The 22,620-nt window shown below is 39.2% G+C and overlaps 1 protein-coding gene across 3 annotated transcripts in view; it reads right to left on the reverse strand.

Moving 5' to 3' along the window:
* Window positions 1–22,620, reverse strand: part of CACNA2D3 (calcium voltage-gated channel auxiliary subunit alpha2delta 3) — a 909,107-nt gene that overhangs the window by 610,203 nt on the left and 276,284 nt on the right. For all 3 annotated transcript variants that reach the window (XM_025272778.3, XM_025272777.3, XM_044933476.2), the window contains exon 4: window positions 15,156–15,215. In XM_025272778.3, the coding sequence (XP_025128563.3) occupies window positions 15,156–15,215 (60 nt within the window). The remainder of the gene's footprint in view (window positions 1–15,155; window positions 15,216–22,620) is intronic.

Here is a 22,620-nt window from a genome sequence, read left to right on the forward strand (position 1 = left end):
GAGGTTTTTTTTTTTATTACTTAGGCTTATGGGTCAAAACTTACCATTCTAGAATTTGTTTTGTTATATTTGATAGACCTTTTTTTTATAGACCTTTTAAATAACCCATGATAACTTGCATCCTAAATTTCTTTTTAAGATGCTGTCCAGTGCAATTGAAAGTCAGTGTTAAAATTTGTGATTCCACAAGGCAACATTAACTGATTGGTCTTTGGAGCCAAACAGTCTTGGGTGTGAATTCTGGCTTGTTCTCGCACCCACTGTCGAATAACCTTGGCCCCTCATTTGGCCTCTCAATCTTAGTTTGTCCTTAGGGATAAATGGAGATAGTAAAGTTATCTATCTCATAGGATTTTGGGGAGAAGAATTAAATGAAATAATGCCAGGGAAGCATTTTAAGTCAGTGCCTATACACCTAATACATTTTTAATAATTGCACCTACTACTCTCATCATTGAACCTATATTCTATTAGTGTTAATTAACCAACAAAGAGAACTATCCTAAAAATATTGGTCACAATTTTTTTTTTAATTTGAAGAATTAGGTTTACTACACCAAAGGCATGAATTTGCAGTTATTTATGTTATGAAGATTTACATCATAAACTAAACTGAAAGTGGGAAAGGTGAGAATTAATTCATCTCTACTTTAAGCTTTCAGTTCAGTCGCTCTGCTGCTGCTGCTGCTAAGTCGCTTCAGTCGTGTCCGACTCTGTGCGACCCCATAGACAGCAGCCACCGGGCTCCCCCGTCCCTGAGATTCTCCAGGCAAGAACACTGGAGTGGGTTGCCATTTCCTTCTCCAATGCAGGAAAGTGAAAAGTGAAAGTGAAGTCACTCAGTCGTGTCCAACTCTTAGTGACCCCATGGACTGCAGCCTACCAGGCTCCCATCCATGAGATTTTCCAGGCAAGAGTACTGGAGTGGGGTGCCATTGCCTTCTCTGTTCAGTCGCTCAGTCGTGTCCAACTCTTTGTGACCCCATGAACCGCAGCACGCCAGGCCTCCCTGTCCATCACCAACTCCCAGAGTTCACCCAAACCCATGTCCATCAGTTGGTGATGCCATCCAACCATCTCATCCTCTGTCGTCCCCTTCTCCTCCTGCCCTCAATCTTTCCCAGCTTAAATGAGATTAAATGAAATTTTCTGCTGAGTTTCTGCATTGTCACCAGATTCAAATTTTACCTTAAAAATTCAATAGCAACTGGCAAATTCCTAGACCACAGACCCCTGGTGAAAAATCAGCAACATAAGAGCATTCCTAAGGTTTTCCAAAGAATTAGCTGGACAAAGATCCCAAGGTAACTTCTGAGATCTGCCAGTGACCTCCACAGTCAGCCGTCTTAATGAAACACACTAAATTTTCTGGAAATGTACTGTGGGAACTCTAATATTATGATTAACAGAACCACAGTGTTTATCTAATGTAACCGCAGATATGCCAAGAGGGCCCTGATATCCCATAATGTCCCCTTTCCAAATTGGCAGATACCTGAAAGATGACAATCACACTATGTGTGTGGAAACAACAAAACTAAACTTTAAAAGTATTTGTTTAATTGGAATGTTTAGCAAGTTTGAATTGGTAGTGCTCTTGCTGTTGCTGAGTCGCTAAATTCTACCTGACTCTCTTGCAACCCCATGGACTGTAGCCCACCAGGCTTCTCTGTCCGTGGGATTATTCCAGGCAAGAATACTGGAGTGGGTTGCCATTTCTTTCTCTAGGGGATCTTCCCCACCCAGAGATGGAAACAGCATCTCTTGCGTTGGTAGGCAGATTCTTTACTACTGAGCCACAAGGGAAACCTTAGTGTTTTACTATGTTTAAAATACATTTAAAACAAATGCTTCTTAAAAATATTTATTTTAAATAAATATTTCTAGTTTTGAGAAAACCAATTATGAAATTTCAAGATTAAAAAGAATCATAAAAGAATTTGAAAGGAAAAAAACAGCTTTCTAAAGCAAAATGTCAGATTTGTCTAGCCACTATTACCTAAAAATTAAGCCGTACATAATCATGATAGACAAAAGACTGGTGTAGCAAGAAAGATTAGACAAAGAAGAAAACACATAGGAGTTTTACAAGATTATTCATTATTGATAAAAATTAAAGACCCAGGGCTCCTAAACCCGTAAGTAGTAAAGGAAAAAAAAGGGTCACTAATGTGAAAATGTTGCACAAACAGATAAATGGCAACTCTGGGAAGAGAAAATAATGTCATTTTCCCCCCCTGAACTATGAAGTACAGTGACTATTCAAACAAAGCTAAATCAATTACCACTGCCATAAAATGGCACTTTTTGTCTTTATATTTGTTAATATTAAAATCTTTTTCTGGATTGAGAACAGGGAATTAAGCTGCAGAAATTATAACCTTTTGTAAAATAATGTTTGTAGTCTGAGATTCTATAACAAAAAATGCATTTTTCTGTTTCTTTTAGCTAGAAGATGGCCTTGTGGTATTTTTGGAACAAAGAAGTCTATATTGTACTCACTATTTATGTTGTTAGAATGCAAAAGATCAAGCCACTGGAGGACTCTGTATTATGTATAGTTTATCATTCTCTTCTCTTCATCTCTTTAATAACGGTTTCCTAGTTACAACTTAACGGGATTCAATAAACTTGGTATTTTTAGCACATCTACTATACAGATGGAACTATACTAAGCTACACTGAGGAATTCATAAAAATCATTCAAAGACATAATAACAATGCCCAAACTACCATAAAAATTGTGTGTGTGTGCTCAGTCATGTCAGACTCTTTTGGACCCCATGGACTAAAGTCCACCAGGCTCCTCTGTCCATGGAATTCTCCAGGCAAGAATACTGGAGTGGATAGCCATTTCCTACTGCAGGGTATCTTGCCAATCCAGGGATCAAAACCGTGTCTCTTACATTTCCTGCACTGACAGGCGGATTCTTTACCACTGTGCTACCTGGGAAGCCCCACAACAAAAATCAGACGTGTGAAAAAGCAAAAAAAATTAAGAGTTCAAAAGGAAAATAGTACTCAACAGAAATAGAAATGACCTACATGTTGGAATTAGCAGAGAAAGAATCTGAAACAGCTACTGCAGGCAATATTTGAGAAATCATGAACATAATGGATGTGCATAGATAGGGAGTTCAGCAGTAAATGAAAACTATTTTAAAAGATTTAATAAACAATAAGGTCCTACTGTATAGCACAGGAAACTTAAAACCTATAATGGAAAAGAATATGAAAAAGAATTTATATGTATATAAAAAAATATATATCACTTTGCTCTACACCAGAAACTAATACAATATTGTAAATTACCTATAATTCAATTAAAAAAAATTCAGTGAAACTTTTAGAGCTAGAAGTACAATATATGAAATGAAACATTCCCTGGGTGAGTTTAACAGTAGATTGGAAACTACAGAAAAAAAGGAACTAATAAACTTGGAGACCAATTAATAGAAAATACATTGGAAACAAACCAAAACAAGAGCCACAGTAACATGTAGGATGATATTAACGAATAAAATATAGATGTGACTTAAAAACTGTAAAGGAAATTTTTCAGAAAAATGTAAAGAGAATGCTGCTGTTCTTGTTCAGTTGCTAAGTTGTGTCTGACCCTTTGAAAGCCCACGTACTGCAGCAAGCCAGACTTCCCTGTCTTTCACTACATCCCAGAGTTTGCTCAGATTCCTGTTCATTATGTCGATGATGTTATCTAACCACCTCATACTCTGTCACCTCTTTTCCTTTTGCCTTCCATCTTTCCCAGCATTAGGGTCTTTTCCAACGAGTTGGCTCATCACATCAGATGGCCAAAGTACTGGAGCTTCAGCATTAGGATCAGTCCCTCCAATGAATATTCAGGGTTGATTTCCTTTAGGACTGACTGGTTTGATCTCCTTGCTCTCCAAGAAACTCTCAAGAGTCTTTTGCAGCACCGCAATTTGAAGGCATCAATTATTCAGTGCTCAGCCTTCTTTATGGTTCATCTCTCACATCCATTGGGCTTCCTTGGTGGCTTAGACGGTAAAGAATCTGCCTGCATTGCAGGAGACCTGGGTTTGATCCCTGGGTTGGGAAGATTCCCTGGACGAGGGCATGGCAATCCATTCCAATATTCTTGCCTGGAGAATCCCCATGAACAGAGGAGCCTGGCAGGCTACAGTCCATGGGGTCACAAACAGTCAAACACTACTGAGCGACTAAGCACAGCACAGCTCATATCCATCATGACTATTGGAAAAACCATAGTTTTGACTATACAGACCTTTGTCAGCATAGTGATACCTCTGCTTTTTAACACGCTGTCTAGATTTATCATAGCTTTATCATAGCTATCCTTCCAAGGAGCAAGTGTCTTTTAATTTCATGGATGCAGTCACTGTCTGCAGTGATTTTGGAGCCCAAGAAAGTAGTTTGCCACTGCTTCCACTGTTTCTCTTCTATTTGCCATGAAGTGATGGGACTGGATGCCATGATCTTAGTTTTCTGAATGCTGAGCTTTGAAGCCAGCTTTTTTTCACTCTCCTCTTTCACTGTTAAGAGGCTCTTTAGTTCGTCTTTACTTCCTGCCATTAGAGTGGTATCATCTGCATATCTGAGTCATTGATATTTCTCTCAGCAATCTTGATTCCACCTTGTGATTCATCCAGCCCGGCATTTTGCATGATGGACTCTGCATGAAAGTTAAATAAGCAGGGTGACAATAAACAGCCTTGATGTACTCCTTTCCCAATTCTGAACCAGTCAGTTGTCCCATGTAAGGTTCTAACTGTTGCCTCTTGACCTACATACAGGTTTCTCAGGAGACAGGTAAGATGATCTGGCATTCCCATCTCTTTAAGAATTTTCCACAGTTTGTTGTGATCCATGTAGTCAATGGCTTTAGCATAGTCAATTAAGCAGTAGCAGATTTTTTAAAAAATTTCCTTGATTTCTCTATGATCCAACAAATGTTGGCAATTGATCTCTGGTTCCTCTGCCTTTTCTAAATCCAGATCTCTGGATCCTCTGCTTTTTCTAAAGAGAACTGGGCAGGTAAAATTTTGAAGAACTGATTGTTAAAAAAAATCTCAGCAAGCTCCAAGCAGAATTAATATAGAGAAAATCACATCTAGTTACATCCTGAACCTATCATACTATATAATATACTGAAAATCAAAGATAAGGAGAAAAAATCTTCAAAGCAGCAGAGAAAAATGACTCCCTGTATCCAGAGGGAGAAAGATAAAAATGATGGCTGACATTTCATCAGAAACATTAAAGATCAGAAGAGAATAGGATTATATCTTCAAAGTGGTAAAAGAAAAATAAACTGTCAAGTAAAAGTTCTGTATCCAGCAAAATTATCCTTCAAGAATGAGAATGAAATACAGATATTTTTAAATAAACAAAAGCTGAGAGAAGTCGATGCTACCAGACATTCAATGCAAAAAAGAAAAGAAAAACAGAACGAATTTCTTTAGGCTGAAAGGAAATGGTAACAGAAATCTTTATGAAAGAATAAAGAGTGCTAGAAATGGTAAATGTGTGGGCATATACTACCTTATTTCTTATTTAATTTTTTAGAAGACAGCTGTTTAAAGGAAAACTAAAACAAAATTTAAAACATCTTATGGTGTTTATAACACATGTAACAGTAAAATATATGATTACACAAAGAATAGTGGTTGGTAGACATATGGTATTCTTATTTCAGCAAGAGTGATACTTTGGATAGTAAAGTAACTCAAGACAAACTGTGCACTTAAGTTAAAGATACTTATTGTAATCCTTAAAAGTCACAATTAACAAAGCATTTTAAAAGGGAGATTTAGAACTTTCTTGGAGGATGAGGGTAACATCTCAGTTTATGGAAGTCCCACAACCTAGAACAGGGCCTAACAGGTGCTGAATTCTGAATAAATTTAAATTAAGCAACAAATATAAGTTCAGTTTTGTTCAGTCGGTCAGTCATGCCTGACTCTTTGTGACCCCATGGACTGCAGCACGCCAGGCTTCCCTGTCCATCACCATCTCCCAGAGCTTGCTCAAACTCGTGTCCATTGAGTCCATTGATGCCATCCAACCATCTCATCCTCTGTCATCCCCTTCTCCTCCTGCCTTCAATCTTTCCCAGGATCAAGGTCTTTTCCAATGAGTCAGTTCTTTGAAGCAGGTGGCCAAAGTACTGGAGTTTCAGCTTCAGCATTAGCCCTTCCAATGAATATTCAGGACTGATTTCCTTTAGGATGGACTGGTTGGATCTCCTTGCAATTCAAGGGACTCTCAAGAGTTTTCTCAAACACCACAGTTCAAAAGCATCAATTCTTCAGTGCTCAGCTTTCTTTAACTCTCACATCCATACATGACTACTAGAAAAACCATAGCTTTGACTAGATGGAACGGACCTTTGTCAGCAAAGTAATGTCTTTGTGTTTTAGTATGCTGTCTAGGTTGGTCATAGCTTTTCTTCCAAGGAGTAAGTGTCTTTTTAATTTCATGGCTGCAGTCACCATCTGGAGTGATTTTGGAGCCCCCCTCTCCCCCGCCAAAAAATAAAGTCTCTCACTGTTTCCATTGTTTCTCCATCTATTTGCCAGGAAGTGATGGGACCGGATGCCATGATCTTAGTTTTCTGAATGTTGAGTTTTAAGCCAGCTTTTTCACTCTCCTCTTTCACTTTCAACAAGAAGCTCTTTCAGTTCAGTTCAGTTCAGTCGCTCAGTCGTGTCCAACTCTTTGCGACCCCATGAATTGCAGCACGCCAGGCCTCCCTGTCCATCACCAACTCCCAGAATTCACTCAGACTCACGTCCATCGAGTCAGTGATGCCATCCAGCCATCTCATCCTCTGTCGTCCCCTTCTCCTCCTGTCCCCAATCCCTCCCAGCATCAGAGTCTTTTCCAATTCTTCACTTTTTGCCATAAGGGTAATGTCATCTGCATATCTCAGGTTATTGATATTTCTCCTGGCCATCTTGATTCCACCTTGTGATTCATCCAGCCCGGCATTTTGCATGATGTACTCTGCATATAAGTTAAAAAAGCAGGGTGACAATATACAGCCTTGACGTATTCCTTTTCCTATTTGGAACCAGTCTGTTGTTCCACATCCAGTTCTAACTATTGCTTCTTGACCTACATACAAATGTCTCAGGTGGCAGGTAAGGTAGTCTGGTTTTCCCATCTCTTTAAGAATTTTCCACAGTTTGTTTTGATCCACACAATCAAAGGCTTTGGCATAGTCAATAAAGCAGTAGATGTTTTTCTAGAACTCTCTTGCCTTTTCAAGAGTAAGAGTACATATAAACATATGAATAAAATAAGTAACAGGATAGGCAGTGATAAGCACCATAAAAAAGGGAACAATAAAGTATTATCAGAGTTCAGAGGTGACAAAGACTATATTATATAGAAAGCAGACAAAATAATTGTAATTTTACACTTATGGAAAACACAGGTATTAGAGGTTCTCTGTTGTTACACACACACACACATAGATACACTGTGCTATCCTTTTTGTTCCCCAAGCTAGAACATTGTTACTCTGTGGAGAGGTTTCTTCTAGCTGTGGAGGAGGTGAATCTAAAATCGCCACTCCATCAAGGCTTCCTCTATCCCCATTAGCAGTCACTCCCCATTTCGTTATTTTCCTGTCCTGGTAACCACTACTCTTCTTTCTATCTCTACAGCTGTGAATATTCTGAATGTTTCATATAAATGGAATCACACAGTATGTGGCCTTGGATTTGAAAGGAAGTGTGTGTGGCTACAAAGGACCCATGAGGGATCTGGCTGTGATAAGAATGCATTGTGTCTTGATTGTGTCAGTGTCAGCATACTGGTTGTGACTATGTGTGACAGTTTTGCAAAGTGCTATCTTCAGAGGTAACTGGGTAAAGGGTACATGGCATATTATTATCATACTATTTCTATGTTACTTCCTAGAACTGAATGTGGTTCTACAGGTGTAAAACTTTTGCTAAAAAAAGACTTAATCTTCAGGGATGTGTAGCAAGGTCCCTTGAGCTCGCAGACTAGGCAAGGTCTCCTTGTCCTGAGCTGTGATAATATCTTGTACTTCTGTTTCATGTCATTCATCATGATCAAAATTTGAAAATTATTTCTGTTGTCATGGCTTTAACATCTGTCACTCTTATTAGATGATCTCAAGTTCCTTGAGAACAAAGACAACATCTGTCTAGCTTGTGGCCATAACCCTAACCTAGTACCTGACCCATAGGACATCACTAATAACTATTTGTTGAATGAATCCTGGCACATCTTAGAAATCATCTAGATATTACAATTTGTCTTTTTTGGATAAGCAATCAGTTATTTGAACATGTAAATAGTCCAGTTGGACCAGAACTATCGGAACTTAACTTTCTCAGACCTCTAGACCGAAGTACTCTCTGTACAAGTTATAATGTTCTAGACAAATACACAAAAAAAGACAGTATGTGTAACAACAGAGAAATGACTTTGACTTTTAAATGCTCACACTTAACGATTCCTCAGAAACTATTTACACATCAGTCTTGTGAATAAATGACATGTGGCAAGTCCTAATTAAGAAACATCTAATGTAAGATCTTAAAAGGCAGAAGACCGTGACCCTTAGCCAAGCTAATAAAAAGAAAAAAGAAAAGCATGCTCTGATAAATTAAATCAGAAAAAAAGGTGATTATAAATTTCCTTCTCTTTTCATCTATTTCTCCTCTAGATGTGAAATGAACCTTATCTCTCTTCTTTAGTGCATCAAAGTTGATGAGTTATCTTTACAAAAACTTCTAATTCCAATCCTATTTCCAATTCTGGGGTCTTGGTCTTCTGTGTTCCACCCTGTTCCTCAGAAATGAGCTCAATACCTCATTCTGTCCAAGAGCACAAAGACAGATTGGATCTTGACAGAAACACGTGAGAAACCCCACAAGGACAGTCATTTCCTGCACTCAGGAAGTACTTCTGCTAAACCTGTCCTTTGCTCTCCTTCACAGCATATGGGTTTTCCCCAGGGCAAAGCCTTACTTGCCAGCAGGGAAACGCTGCTCTGGTCTGTTGTTTGCCGGATGCCCTTCCTAACCCTTCCGAGAAAGGCTTCCTTCTCCCAGTGGCTAGTTCTAAAGGGGCCTCTGGGCCTCTGGAGCCATCCTCTCTGTTCCCTGGGGTCTCCTTCAACACAACCTCCCAATGCAACAGGCAGTGGTAATGAGGTGGAAGAAGATGCTTTAGCAAATATCACAAGCCATCCCCAGCCCAAGATATCCCATTAGTGGTCTCTACAACATTTCCAATCCACACCCCTCACCCCTCTCTGAAATCAGGACACTGTGTGTGCAAAACAGGCAACAGCAGCTTGGCAGTGACCAGGAAGGCATCTCCCCAGTTCTTTCCACTCACAGTTTGTTATCCTTTTGAATGGCAACAGGCTTTTTTTTCTTTCCCCGTACTACTTACAAAACAATAAAGAAAAATTATTATAGAAAACTTTGTAATCAAAAGTTTTCCACAGGATACACAATTCAAAACCACGATTTTTTTTTCCCCCACTGTGCAACAGCTCTGTGCAATTGGCACTTACTTAAGACAGCTTTCAAAGAAAATATGTTTGCAGTTCAAAGATAAGTAAGTTTTTAGTAAACTGTCGAAAGGACTTTTTTCTTCTTTGCTGCTGGTGGAAAAATCCAAAAGAAAGAGTAAGTAAGAGGAGGCTTCTCTTTGAATTATACTACACGTGAAGACCTAGATTGCCAGAAATTCATTAATAACAAGAATAATCAGGGCAAGCGGCCATTCCTCACCATCCCACCCTTGTCCTGAGTTAGGTTTTGCCATCAAAATAATGAGAATAAAATGCTAAAATTATCATATGTGATTAATTAAGTTATTAAATGGCTTTCTTATAATTTTCAATCGCATACAAGCCTTACATTAAAAATCTATGTTAATTCAAAGTATGCAATTAAAAATAGGGAAGATGCCATTTCAACAAGGCCTCCTTTTGCATCAATTCTAACTGAAAAGTGTTCTAACGGCAATATCAGGCAACAAAGAACAAAACCAAGAAGCCAGTCTGGAACCCATAGGACACCCGATAGCGGAGCAAGCTCAAGGCTGAAGCAGCACTAGCGTCCATGAGAAAGCCTTCCAGCTGGTGCACCCATGCAGCTCTGGTTTGTGTGAAGGACGCTGCACTGTGGGTTGCTCACATATGCCATCCTTTCAAGGCTGTATTTTGCCTGTTGCCCAACATAATTTTTGTGAAGAACTAACAATTCAGTGCCACATTTAAGGACCTACAGAAGGGATTACCAATGTCAAAGCTGTAAGTCCATAAGGAAAGGGTCAAACCTCTGCAGAAACTGTAAAGAGGAAATTTAAATGACAAATAAAATTACAAAATGATAATTCTACAAATGAAAAACAAATTATTCACCTTTAAAGCACAAGATGGTGCAAAGACATGAAGACTCCAACCTAAAGTGAAAGAAGAGGCAGACCCAGCATTTCTTTTTCATTTTGGAAACGGGGTGGGGGAATAGGGGCTAACATTACAGAACCTGAAGCTGCACGGTTTAGGAAATTTCACAAAAACACTTTTTTTTTCTGTAGGAAAACAGACTCCCAGCTCCTTCTGCTCCTCCTTAGTTAGCTAACAGCACGGGAACCTCCTCAGCATTATTTCATGGTGAGCAGATGGTAGTCTGAAATTTCTTTGATAAAAACAATCTACTGGCAGGGGTTGGAGAGAGGTCAGCGGAACCCAGATTAACAATTGATTGGCTCTAATGAACCGTCATAGCAATAAACTCAGAGCCCATACACAGACAGACCTGCTATTCCAGGAAAAGCAATGGGGCCGACACCCAAGCTGTTAACAGACTTGCACGTAACAGCATCAATGTTTCAGAGCTTCAAAACCTTCATCTAAGCAGACATACATTCTTGGGTGCACATCTATTTTCTCAAAGTCTTCTCTCTTCCACTTTTCCACAAAAGCGCATGTGATTTACTCTGACCCGGAGAACATTCCATCATGGTCCAGATACTGAATGACACTCTGTAATATTGACAGATTATTTCAACATCTACTCTGTGCTCAAACCACAGCTGTAGCCTCTGATATTCCTCTTGTACTTATACGGAACAGATGACAAGGGGAGAGGAAAAGCTGAGCCCATCATCTTTGTCCCCAAGAGAACAAAAACTGTAAGAACCCAGAGACCTATTCTCTCAGTCTCTATACTTTCGGAGAGAGACGCTCATGCTGCATCCATGTTTCCATCACCACACTTGACAAGAGAATCAGTGTGCTGCCCAGAATTTTATTGTAAGGGTTCAATCACAGGAAGGAAGTCAGAGCACTCTTAGAAAATCACAACTGCTTCAAAGGCACAAAAAAAAAAGAGAGAGAGAGAGAGCTCTTGTTAAACTAAACCACAGAACATTTTCCTCTCCTGAAGGAAAAACAGTTCTATAAATCAATTAAATCATTCCTTCACTCACCCAATTACTTTTTGAAGACAACTGATCTCAAAATAAAATTGACTAATCAGTCATAAACACCTGATTTTCCAAGAGTCCTGAGTTCCAATAATCTTTTTCAATCTCTTACAAACTTACTTCTTCCTCTGGGACCAATGAATCCAAACGTTCAACCTAGAAAAACTCAAGAGTAAGGACATTCTCTTGCATAAGCACCATACAGGGGTCAAAAATGAAGAAATTCAAAATTGAGACAATATTAATGTCTAAAGCACAGTCCATATTCAAATCTTTGTTTCTGGTTCCAGATCTTATTTAGGATCATGTGTGTTTGCATTCAGTTGTCACGTATCTTTATTGTCCTTTAACGCTCCTCAAGCAAAATTTTGATGATATTTTATCATAGTTAGATTCAGGTTATCAATTTGAGACAAGAAGTCTACACAAGCAATATTTTATTTTTCCTGGCTATCACATCTGAAGGCACTTTGTCTCTTTGTCCAGTTATTTATATTAACTTTGATTACCTGTTTAAGATGGTGTCTGCCAGGATTATCCATAATAAAGCTATTTTTCCTTTGTAATTATTAATAATAAGCAATTTGTGGACAAATACTTTGAGATTATCAATGTCCTGTTCTTCATCAAACTTTTACCTGCCAATTTTAGCATCCCTTGGAGATTCTTGCCTGAAGCAACTAGTAACATAATTTTATAATGCCATCATTTTTTCTGTATTCAGTAGTTGACAATGTACTTACTATAAGGGGCTTCCCAGGTGGCTCAGTGGTAAAAAATCCACCTGCCAATGCAGGAGTTGCAGGTTCAATCCCTGGGTTGGGAAGATCCCCTGGAGGAGGAAATGGCAACCAAATCTAGTATTTTTGCCAGGTTAATGTCCTAAACAGAAGAGCCTAGCAGGCTATAGTTTATGGGGGCCCAAAGAGTCAGACCAGAGAAGGCAATGGCACCCCACTCCAGTACTCTTGCCTGGAAAATCCCATGGATGGAGGAGCCTGGTAGGCTGCAGTCCATGGGATTGCTGAGGGTCGGACACGACTGAGTGACTTCACTTTCACTTTTCACTTTCATGCATTGGAGAAGGAAATGGCAACCCATTCCAGTGTTCTTGCCTGGAGAATCCCAGGGACAGGGCAGCCTGGTGGGCTGCCATCTACGGGGTCGCACAGAGTCGGACACGACTGAAGTGACTCAGCAGCAGCAAAGAGTCAGACATGATTTAAGTGACTGAGCATGAGCACAACTGTATTCTAAGACAGGGGTCTCCAACCCCCAGGCCATGGATCAGTACTGGTCCATGGCCTGTTAGGAACCAAGCTGCACAGCAAGAGGTGAGCAACAGACAAGCAAGTGAAGCTTCATCAGTATTGATAATGCTCCCCATTGCTCACACTATCTCCTGAACTCTGCCTCCTGTCAGATCAGCAGCAGCATTAGCTTCTCACAGAAGCATGAACCCTAAATGCAATGCACTTAAATCATACCGAAACCATCCTTCCACCTCCCATCCGTGGAAAAATGATCTTCTATTAAACCAGTCCCTAGTGCCAAAAAGGTTGGGGACCACAGCTAAAAGAGCTTTCCCTTTTCTGTTATTTATGTATTTGTCTATTTACCCATCTGTTTGTTTATTTGCGCTTCCCAGATGGCGCTAGTGGTAAAGAATCCACCTGCCAAAGCAGGAGACACAAGAGATGAAGCTTTGATCCCTGTGTAGGGAAGATCCCCTGGAGAAGGAAATGGCAACCCACTCCAGTATTCCTGCCTGGTAAATCCCACGGACAGAGGAGCGTGGTGGACTACCATCCATGGGCTGCAGAAAGTCAGACACTACTAAGCAACTGAGCATGTGGATTGTTTTTTATTTATTATCAGCTTGAACTCACAGATTCTCATCAAATTAAGTTGATTTGAGTTGACTTTCTGTCAATTACAACCAGAATATTGCTGAAAAAACTTCTGGAACTCCCAAGGAGCGATAGAGAGTTTCCTTGGCAAGGCACTGAAAAGGTCCATACAATTGTCACACTTGCAAAGGTGCTTCCTAATGCTTTCATTAAATCCCTTCCAGTCCACTCTAGGAAGTTCAAATCCTTGAAGAAGAGGCACACTTCAGACAAATGTAGCCAACAAATGCCCCCTCGTTCTTCCTGGAGCCACCAAGCAGGTAAGGCTATAGGAAGACAAGGTGCTTCTTGTTATTTTCAGCTGACTCTGCCCTGTGTAACTCTGCTCAAAGAGCAAGGCTGTCTGCCCCATTCCTCTCCAGGTGTTACTGACAATCCCCAAGGCTTTTCCCACCTCTTCTTGGAGCCTCTGATGCTTAACTGCATTCTTGGTTCTATTTGCTTCATACATTCAGTGTTATGACTCAAAATGACTGTTTCCTCTCCAGACCCATTCTTCAAGCTTCTTCACCAAAAGTCTCAGAAACTCCGAACCAAATCAACTACAGCAACAGTTAGGTTCAGTCAACGGTGGGTTACAGCAAGAAATCAGAAAACTAGAGACAGTTATTAGAGGTATTCTTTCCCCCAAATTCCACCCTTATCACCTCACCATTTCTCTACCAAGTACCCTTTCCATACAGCTACCATCCCTGGGTTCTAGAAACCACTCCCTCCCCTTGCTCCTTCAGGCCAGGTGTGTGGCTTGCCCCAAGAATATAACACCATTGCTTGTTGGTTTCTTTTTATCATGCATTTGCAAATATTCTCATTATTAAACTTGCCTCTATTACTCCATTTGAGTGGGCATTCTTTATCAACAAGGCAAAAATTATAGATGGAAGTGATGACAAGAAGGACACCCCAGGGACAGAGACACAGTCAAAAGCTATCTTTGGTATCAACATCTTTTTCTGTGCTTGAAGATTTATCTTTTCCATATGAATGAAAACATGGCAAAATAAACACTATTTCCTAATTGTGAGCACATGGCACTAAAAGAAGTATGTATGTTCTAGCAAAGCACAGCCTTAAAGAGTTAAGATTCACTCCTGTTTTGCCAGCAGTGAGGAAAAGTCACAAACTCAAAATGACAATACAGATAAAATTTCCTTCTGGAAGGACCCAAAGGAACCTCAAAGTATTATTCAATTCATTCCTTGCCTTTTACTATGTTTTCTATATACATGGCAGCATCGAAATCCTTCCCAACCAGATACATGTGTGCAATGATTAGATATGAGACTCAGTATAAGAAACTTATTAAGCAGATGTTCAAATCCAGGTCTGTGAATGATGTAATTTTAAAATATAATTAACAATAAATTCAAAGTTAGATCCATATGTTCTTTCAGTCACTTAAAATGCAGTCACGGAAGAGGGATTTGGATATATTCTGCCATCCATCTTACCAATTTATCATTGAAAGCTCTGGTGATTACTGTCAGTTGACTGACTAACTCGCCCAGAATTAGGAGTTCACTGAAACCTGGTTACATGCATGTAGTATGCATTATCACCTGTCATTTACACAGTGGAAAATGGTTGAGGATCATTGTCCTGTCTTGTTAAAAAATAGGTACATTTATTTCAACTCTGTATCATACTCTAAAAAGCCTCCTCCCCAAACATCTGAACCCTGGTATTCCCAGTATACCTAGTGTTTCTCCGTTAGCAGCAAGCACAAAAAGCAGTTTAACTCAAACTCTAATCAGTTACCTGCAAGTCGGCATCAAATTCATGTTTCAGGTGTGCCTCTTCCGCAGCCTCCACAAGACGCTGGAAAGACAGAAAGCAACCCAGAGTCAGAAGTGTGACCTGGACCCCACCTCAACATCGTGAAAACACTGACATTTCTCCACTGCCCCAAATGCCAGGTCATATCATGGCATGGAAACTGTGACCTGCTGCCCACGCTCCCACGAAGCTGAAAATAACATCAGTGTCAAAGTCCAGTTTCTGCTTTCATCACCCAATCATATATGTACATAAATGCACACATGTTCTGTATCCCTTTCATAAAAATTCAAAGACACTGGCTCTTGAGGCCAGATATGGACTCTGAAACCTACCTAGAAAAGTATATTTCTTAAGCACAGAAAGCCCACGGTCAAGATTTATTGAATTGAACTAAGTCCAACTCTAAGAGGGCTTTCTTCCCCAGTGGTATGGAAACGGTATTTATTTTAATTCCCTCAATCATTTAAGGTCAACTCTTTATGCACCCAGCTCTGGTGCATAATTATCAGGTAACATTTATTTGAAGTTAATGGTACATCAATGCCATCTTGACAATCTGCATCCCAATAAGAAAATCACTAAAATTAAATCAATAACTAACAACTATAAATGCACAACTGTTGTTACTCTTCTTTGCCAATGAAATTCAGCCAATACATATTGTTATGAAACAATTTTTATAAAAGTCCATTTAATGCTAATCATTTACTCTTTAATTTAAAGTTACCAAAAATAAGTTATTTCTACCCATGAAAATGTAAGCTATAGGATATTGCAGAAAACTCATTTAGTGAAATAATATTTCATTGAAATTTTATTGAATTTAAAGAAAAAATTCAGATCCAGGTAAAAATTAAACCATTTATATTTTCCCACAGTTATTCTTATAGCTTATGCTGTCTTTAGCTTGATTTTTGGACATATTATAGAACTGAGTTTAACAGGCCATGTTTCAAAAATTATGACATTAGATTAATCTCTAAATGATCACAAATCAACAGATAAATGTTCCATGAATAATTATTAAACTGGACATGGGAATACAGAGGCTGAAATATATTTGGGTAAGTTGGGCACCAGTAGAAGCCCTAAAGCCCTCTCTCTCCAGAGGACATTTAAAGAAAGTGACAGGTCAGTCAGAGACAATGCTGCACACAGAATGGAAACTGGGAAGCGTGGCCAATCTGATTTCCCACACTCCCTTCAGATAGTTGGGAAGAAGCTTCTCCTTCTCTGCTCAGTCAAAGAACAGATCCCAGGAAAATATTACAGAGCCAGAGCCAGAAGATCCAGTGCCAATTCTAGGGAAGGTACAATCCCCTACCATTGGGAAATCTGGGCAAGCCCTTCCCCACTCTAATCCTTGGGCTGGTTTCCTCATCCCAAACATCTGAAAAGACAATCCCAGATCAGTGGTTCTCAAAGTGGAGCCCCTCACCAGCAGCATCTAGCCAGAGAACCTGTTAGAAACTCACATTTTCAAGTCCCATCCCAGTCCTACAGAATCAGAAGCTCTGGGGCTGAGCCCAGCAAACTTTTTTTTTAATATCTATTATTTTTATTTATTTGGCTGCACCAGTAAGTGGGCATGTGGAATTTAGTTCCCCAACCAGGGATAGAACCTGGTCCCCATGTGTTGGGAAGCAGAGTCTTAGCCACTGGACCAACAGGGAAATTATCCTAGCAATTTGTGTTAACAAGCTCTCTGGATGGTTAAGAAGCTGTTAAAGTTTGAGAGCCACTGACTACAAATAGCACTCATCCCAGATCCCCTTGTAATGAGCGTCACCAACCTTCTAAGGTTTCCCCAACCTCATTTATCTTTTTAAAAATCTGTGTGTGTCTATATACATATACATATAGATGTCTTTTCACCATAAGACATAAAATACTTTATAGGAGAGAGGCATAAAATAAAGATAATGAGAAACAGAGGAAAAGAAAAAGACACGATCTACATAGACTGGACACACTGGCCCAACTTTCAATGGGCCTTGGTCTTTTGGGAAACATCCTGGTCAATGAAGCTTATTAACATCCTGTGATGATTTGACACAATTTGCAAATGTATCAATGTGGACTCTGAAAGATAAATGACTGACAGAGATTTAAGAAATCTGTGTTTGTGTGAGCTTATTTTTTTAATCATTGTAACAGATTTAGAATGTATATGCATGTACCATGAAATCATTTACAAACTGTTATAAGGTATGTATAATATTATACATCTTTAAACACTTACATATCAAAAAAGCCATTCATTTTGACTGTGTATTTACAGTCATAGAAGTTGTTTTCTCATGGTGTCTAAGTACTTCGAGAACCCAGAAAAGAAACTGCAATGAAATGGACAAATGATCAAAAGATAAAAACAAAATAAAATTTCTTAATGAACGAGACAGAAAATATTGAAAAAAGTGAAGAATTGGAAACCCAAAAAACAATAAAGCAGTATAGGACCAACAAATAAGAAACAGGCAACTAGAGGTTATCATGAAACAACATAGCATAAAATGCATTTCATATAATGTTTTATTTACATTTATATTTATGTATATCTCATACATGCCATCAGAGAAGGCAATGGCACCCCACTCCAGTACTCTTGCCTGGAAAATCCCATGGGTGGAGGAGCCTGGTAGGCTGCAGTCCATGGGGTCGCTAAGAGTCGGACACGACTGAGCGACTTCACTTTCACTTTTCACTTTCATGCATTGGAGAAGGAAATGGAAACCCACTCCAGTGTTCTTGCCTGAAGAATCCCAGGGACGGGGGGAGCCTGGTGGGCTGCCGTCTATGGGGTCGCAGAGTTGGACACGACTGAAGCGACTTAGCAGCAGCATACATGCCATAAACAAATTTGTGCATAGAGCTTCCCTGGTGGCTCAGTGCTAAATAGTCCGCCTGCCAATGGAGGAGATATGGGTTTGATACCTGATCTGGGAAGATCTCACATGCCACAGTGTAGCAACTAAGCCCATGGGCCACCACTACTGAGCCTGAGCTTTAGCACCCAGGAGCCACAACCACTGAGCCCACATGCCACAGCTACTGAAGCCTGCAAGCCCTGGAGCCCGTGCTCTGCAACAGAAGAAGCCACTGCAATGAGAAGCCTGAGCAATGCAACTAGAGGAGTAGCCTCTGCTCGCTACAACCAGAGAAAAACCCACAGAGGAACAAAGACCCATTACAACCAAAAACAAAGTAACTAATTAAAATATCTTTTAAAAAATCTGTGTATGGCATAACATGAAATGTATTTCAACTACAAATACTGCAACACAAGCCACAGGGCACAAGAAAATAACACACTAGAAACAATTCTATAATACTGTACAAACCACTGACACCAGCCTGAACACTGTTCTTTGTGTGGAGCAGTTGAGTCCATGAGAATTTGAATCCTGCTGGCTGGTTTTTACATTCATTTTCAAGTTAAATCTGCGGCATGCCTTTTTTTAACTCAATTTATCTCACACATTTCTTGTTTCCATAAAGATATTTTCCCATCATGCTCACTACAGAGCTTTAGGAGAAATGATTCAGAAAAAGTTAGTTAACTGGCAACCACACATAATACTGTCTCATGTGAAGCATGGAAGTACTTTGGAACAGGGCTCTTGGAAAGGACATATCCTCCTTGTGATGGAGTTATCCCAGTCTGCACTCTGATGCCAACGGGAGACAAGCCTACATTACATGAGAGAATTCAGGGGAACCCCTGGCCTCTCCTGCACCAACAAGAATAGACTCAGTTGCTATACACAGTGATAATGACAAAAAGCACATCAAGAACCATGAACACCTTTTGGAAAGAACAAAACATTGTCAATCTTTCTCAAAACACTAGTATAAAGATAAATGAATTATAAGAAATGTTATTTAAGAAAGAAATCATGTGCCATAAATTTACCTAAAACAGAGCAGTCCTGGAGACAGTGTTCCCATTGTTAATAAAATAAAAATAAACTGAATCATCATTAACAAAATCAAAACCACTCAACTTCCAACTCTTGCTTACCAGCAGAAAATAATAGCCCAGAGTGTCCTTTTGTGAGCAAATATCCTTATCATCTAAGTCAAATTAAGTATGTTTTAAAAATAATTTTGATTATTACTTGCAGGCAAGGAAAATCAATTTAAATGTGCTAATATTTCAGTAATTATATAAGGCACTGCCACTGAGCCTGAGGAGAACTGTTACTCTATCATATCTATTAGAAAGGCAGTGTTCTTTTAATAATAAGTTAATTTTCTCTTGTATGAATTCCTCTTTTGGCTTTGCAGATGGGACTACAGAATTGTGTTTTTTTAATTAAAACTACACACTGGAAATAAAAATGGTTTTGAAGACTGGTATTCAAAATTGAGATCTGAGAAAGCAGCAGTTTTGTCCATAGGTACACCTTCCCCCTTAATAACCAAGCATTTCCTTACTAAATAAAAATGATAACAATATAGCAGAATATACATCCTGGCCTTGAAACAAAGCACCTACAAGCTAAAAACTTGCAATTCATCAATTGATACATACTACATTGACTTTTAAGATTTCTAAATAATTCTTTCTTTTTAGTGGAATAAACACAAAAGTTAACTTTATATATATAAAATGCTAGAAGCCATGGACCATAGATAGTATTTATAGCTCTGGTGAAGGCAAAACTGCCAAGGGGAACAGCAGGGGTATTAAGGCATTTCATTTAAAACCACATCTTATTTCTTGTTACAATGACTCCACATATATCATGCAACAATACAGAATGCACAGTCTCCCTTCTTCTCCCCTGAAAACACTGAAATCAAGGCTAGTGTTAAAGACACTGGAGATGTCACACTCTCTGTCATGGTCCAGAAGGGGGAAAATAGCACACCAAGTCAAAGTAAAAATTGGATCAGAAGAAGAAAATGATTTTTTGTTCTACTTGTATTTCATTTTTTGGTTCCAGATCTTTTTGGCTTAAAAGGAGAAAAGATGGAAAGAAATACGCAGTGAAGAGTGGGGAAAGTAATGGAAAATACAATTCCACAACCAAAGTAACTTATTACTGGAACCCTACTGATTCTATCAGGTGAACAAATTGTGCACAAGTGAAAAAAGTTTTTAATAAATATCCCTAAAATTGGAGCAGGGACAATTATGGCCAAAAAGCCTTTAAACAGAAACATAAAAACCATCTGTAGGACTTCCCTGGTGGTACAATGAATAAGAATCTGCCTGCCAATACAGAGGACACAGTCTTGATTCCTGGTCCAGGAAGGTTCCACATCCCGAGGAGCAACTAAGCCCATGAACCACAGCTACTGAGCCTGTCCTCTAGCGCCCGTGAGCTGCAGCTACTGAGCCCATGTGCCGCACCACTGACACCCGTGCACCTAGAGCCTGTGCTCCGCAACAGAGAAGCCCACGTGCCAACAACGCAAAGCAGCCGCCACTCGCCTCAACTGGAGAAAGTCTGAGGGCAGCAACGAAGATCTAGTGCAACCAAAAATAAACAAATAAGTCAATAGATTTTTTTAAAAAACACATGAAAAGCAAAGAAAAATGATATTTTTATTTCTCATATTAAAGATTAAAAAGCTTTGGCTTGTAAATTCTATGATCATGGGATACAGGAATTTTAACAAAAATTTCAAACTATTTAGTATGTCTAGTGATTTCACTTTGTGTTTTACAAAGACATTTAATGCTCATATTGGGTTTTTATTGCCCTTTTTCTCTGAAATGAGTACAAAATTCTTTCTCAAATAATGCTTAAATTCAACTGAAGGGATGCTAAGGAAGATCTGTGGTCATTTCACATAGCGCTAGTTATTAAATTGTCTTTAATACCAGAAAAAAGATCACGTGACTCTTCCTTCAAATCAACAAGAGCTAAACTTGCAGAAAAGCAGCTAAATGGGGCAATCAAACAGAAGCAACAATCACTGTCACAACCACACCCAGCGTGATACGGTTCATCTTTTCCTGACACAAACGATCATCAGCTTTTGTTTTAGGGACTGCCAATGAGTGGGATGGAGTAAAAGTTACATGCTGTGCCAATCAGTATGTACAGAAGGTGATCATTATCCTAGTACCATGTTACGATCATGTCTTAAACTTGACATACTAACCACCTGAAGAGATAAGGACAGAGGAAACCCAGGTTCTCTCTACAGTCACAGATTTCAAACTCAACTGATCCTAGAAATAAAAATGAAAAATCTCTATTCTCATTAAATGCCATCAGTTCATCAAAAGATCTGTCCAGAAATCTGGACAAAATGAGACTGATTTGTCCCAGGATTAATTCTAAACACTCCATCCTTGGATGAAGAGTCAGAAACCAACAATTTAAGAAGTGTCATGTTGGGGGGAAGAGTAAGATATTTAAATTTACATTTTCACTCCATCTTTTGTTAATCTCTTCTCTTCTCCAATCTGGATATAGTTTTTATCACTCTGTAACAGTGTAGATTAGGGCTCCCCAAGAGACTCAGTGGTTAAAGACTTCACCTGCCAATGCAGAAGACTCAGGAGATGTGGGTTCAATCCCTGGGTTGAGAAGATACATGGGAGAAGGAAACAGCAACCCAATCCAGTATTCTTGCCTGGAGAATCACATGGACAGAGGAGCCTGGCAGGCTATAGTCCGTAAGGTCACAGAGTCGGACACGACTAAGCGCACAGGCAACAGTGTAGATTAATCTTTGATGCTTTTGTAGCTAGAGTAATTGAAGGACTTGTATCACCAGTGAGCCATGGAACATCATGAGGTGGTTTACAGAGGGTGGAGGACATGCATAAAGAAAATAGCTATTTCCCTATAAACATCTTAAATGAAAAATCATAGTAACAATAAGCCACAAAGCTTCCCCCCAAAAATTACATTTAAGTTGAGCTCTAAAGGAAAGTGGGACGTTGCTAAAAGAGCATTCAGCCCAAAGAAACAAAGCAAACACAGTTTTGGAGGCAAGAATACTTTTGGGACTTTGTTCTAGAAACAGCTGGATATCAGAGACCTATGCAGAGACCACATTAATGGCTGGATTACCATCAGCTAGTGAATCAGGGCAAAAGGAATAACCTGGAGAGATGGACACCAACTAGACAAGAAATCCAAGACATCTTTCCCTCCTACTCTGAAACACTGAAGCTGAAGTTAGAATCATATCTGAGTCTAATAATATTCAGTAATCCTTATTGATACGAATGTTTTTGCTTTTCAACTCAATAGCAAAGGCACATATAAATCACCAGCTATCAAGATGATCATTCCTTTAGAGAAAAACAACTTTTAAGGAGCCTTCATTATTTCTTTGTTCCTGTACAAGAAATAAGCTTTGTTGCACACGAATGAACATTTTGTATAAAATGACCTTCTGCTTGAAAGCTGCAAAGATTGCTTCTGCTTTAAAAACAGCAAACATTTCAAAGTAGATTATAAAAGCTAATCTATAA

The sequence above is a fragment of the Bubalus bubalis genome, chromosome 21 (assembly GCF_019923935.1).
Source record: "Bubalus bubalis isolate 160015118507 breed Murrah chromosome 21, NDDB_SH_1, whole genome shotgun sequence".
Classification (NCBI taxonomy): Eukaryota; Metazoa; Chordata; class Mammalia; order Artiodactyla; family Bovidae; genus Bubalus; species Bubalus bubalis.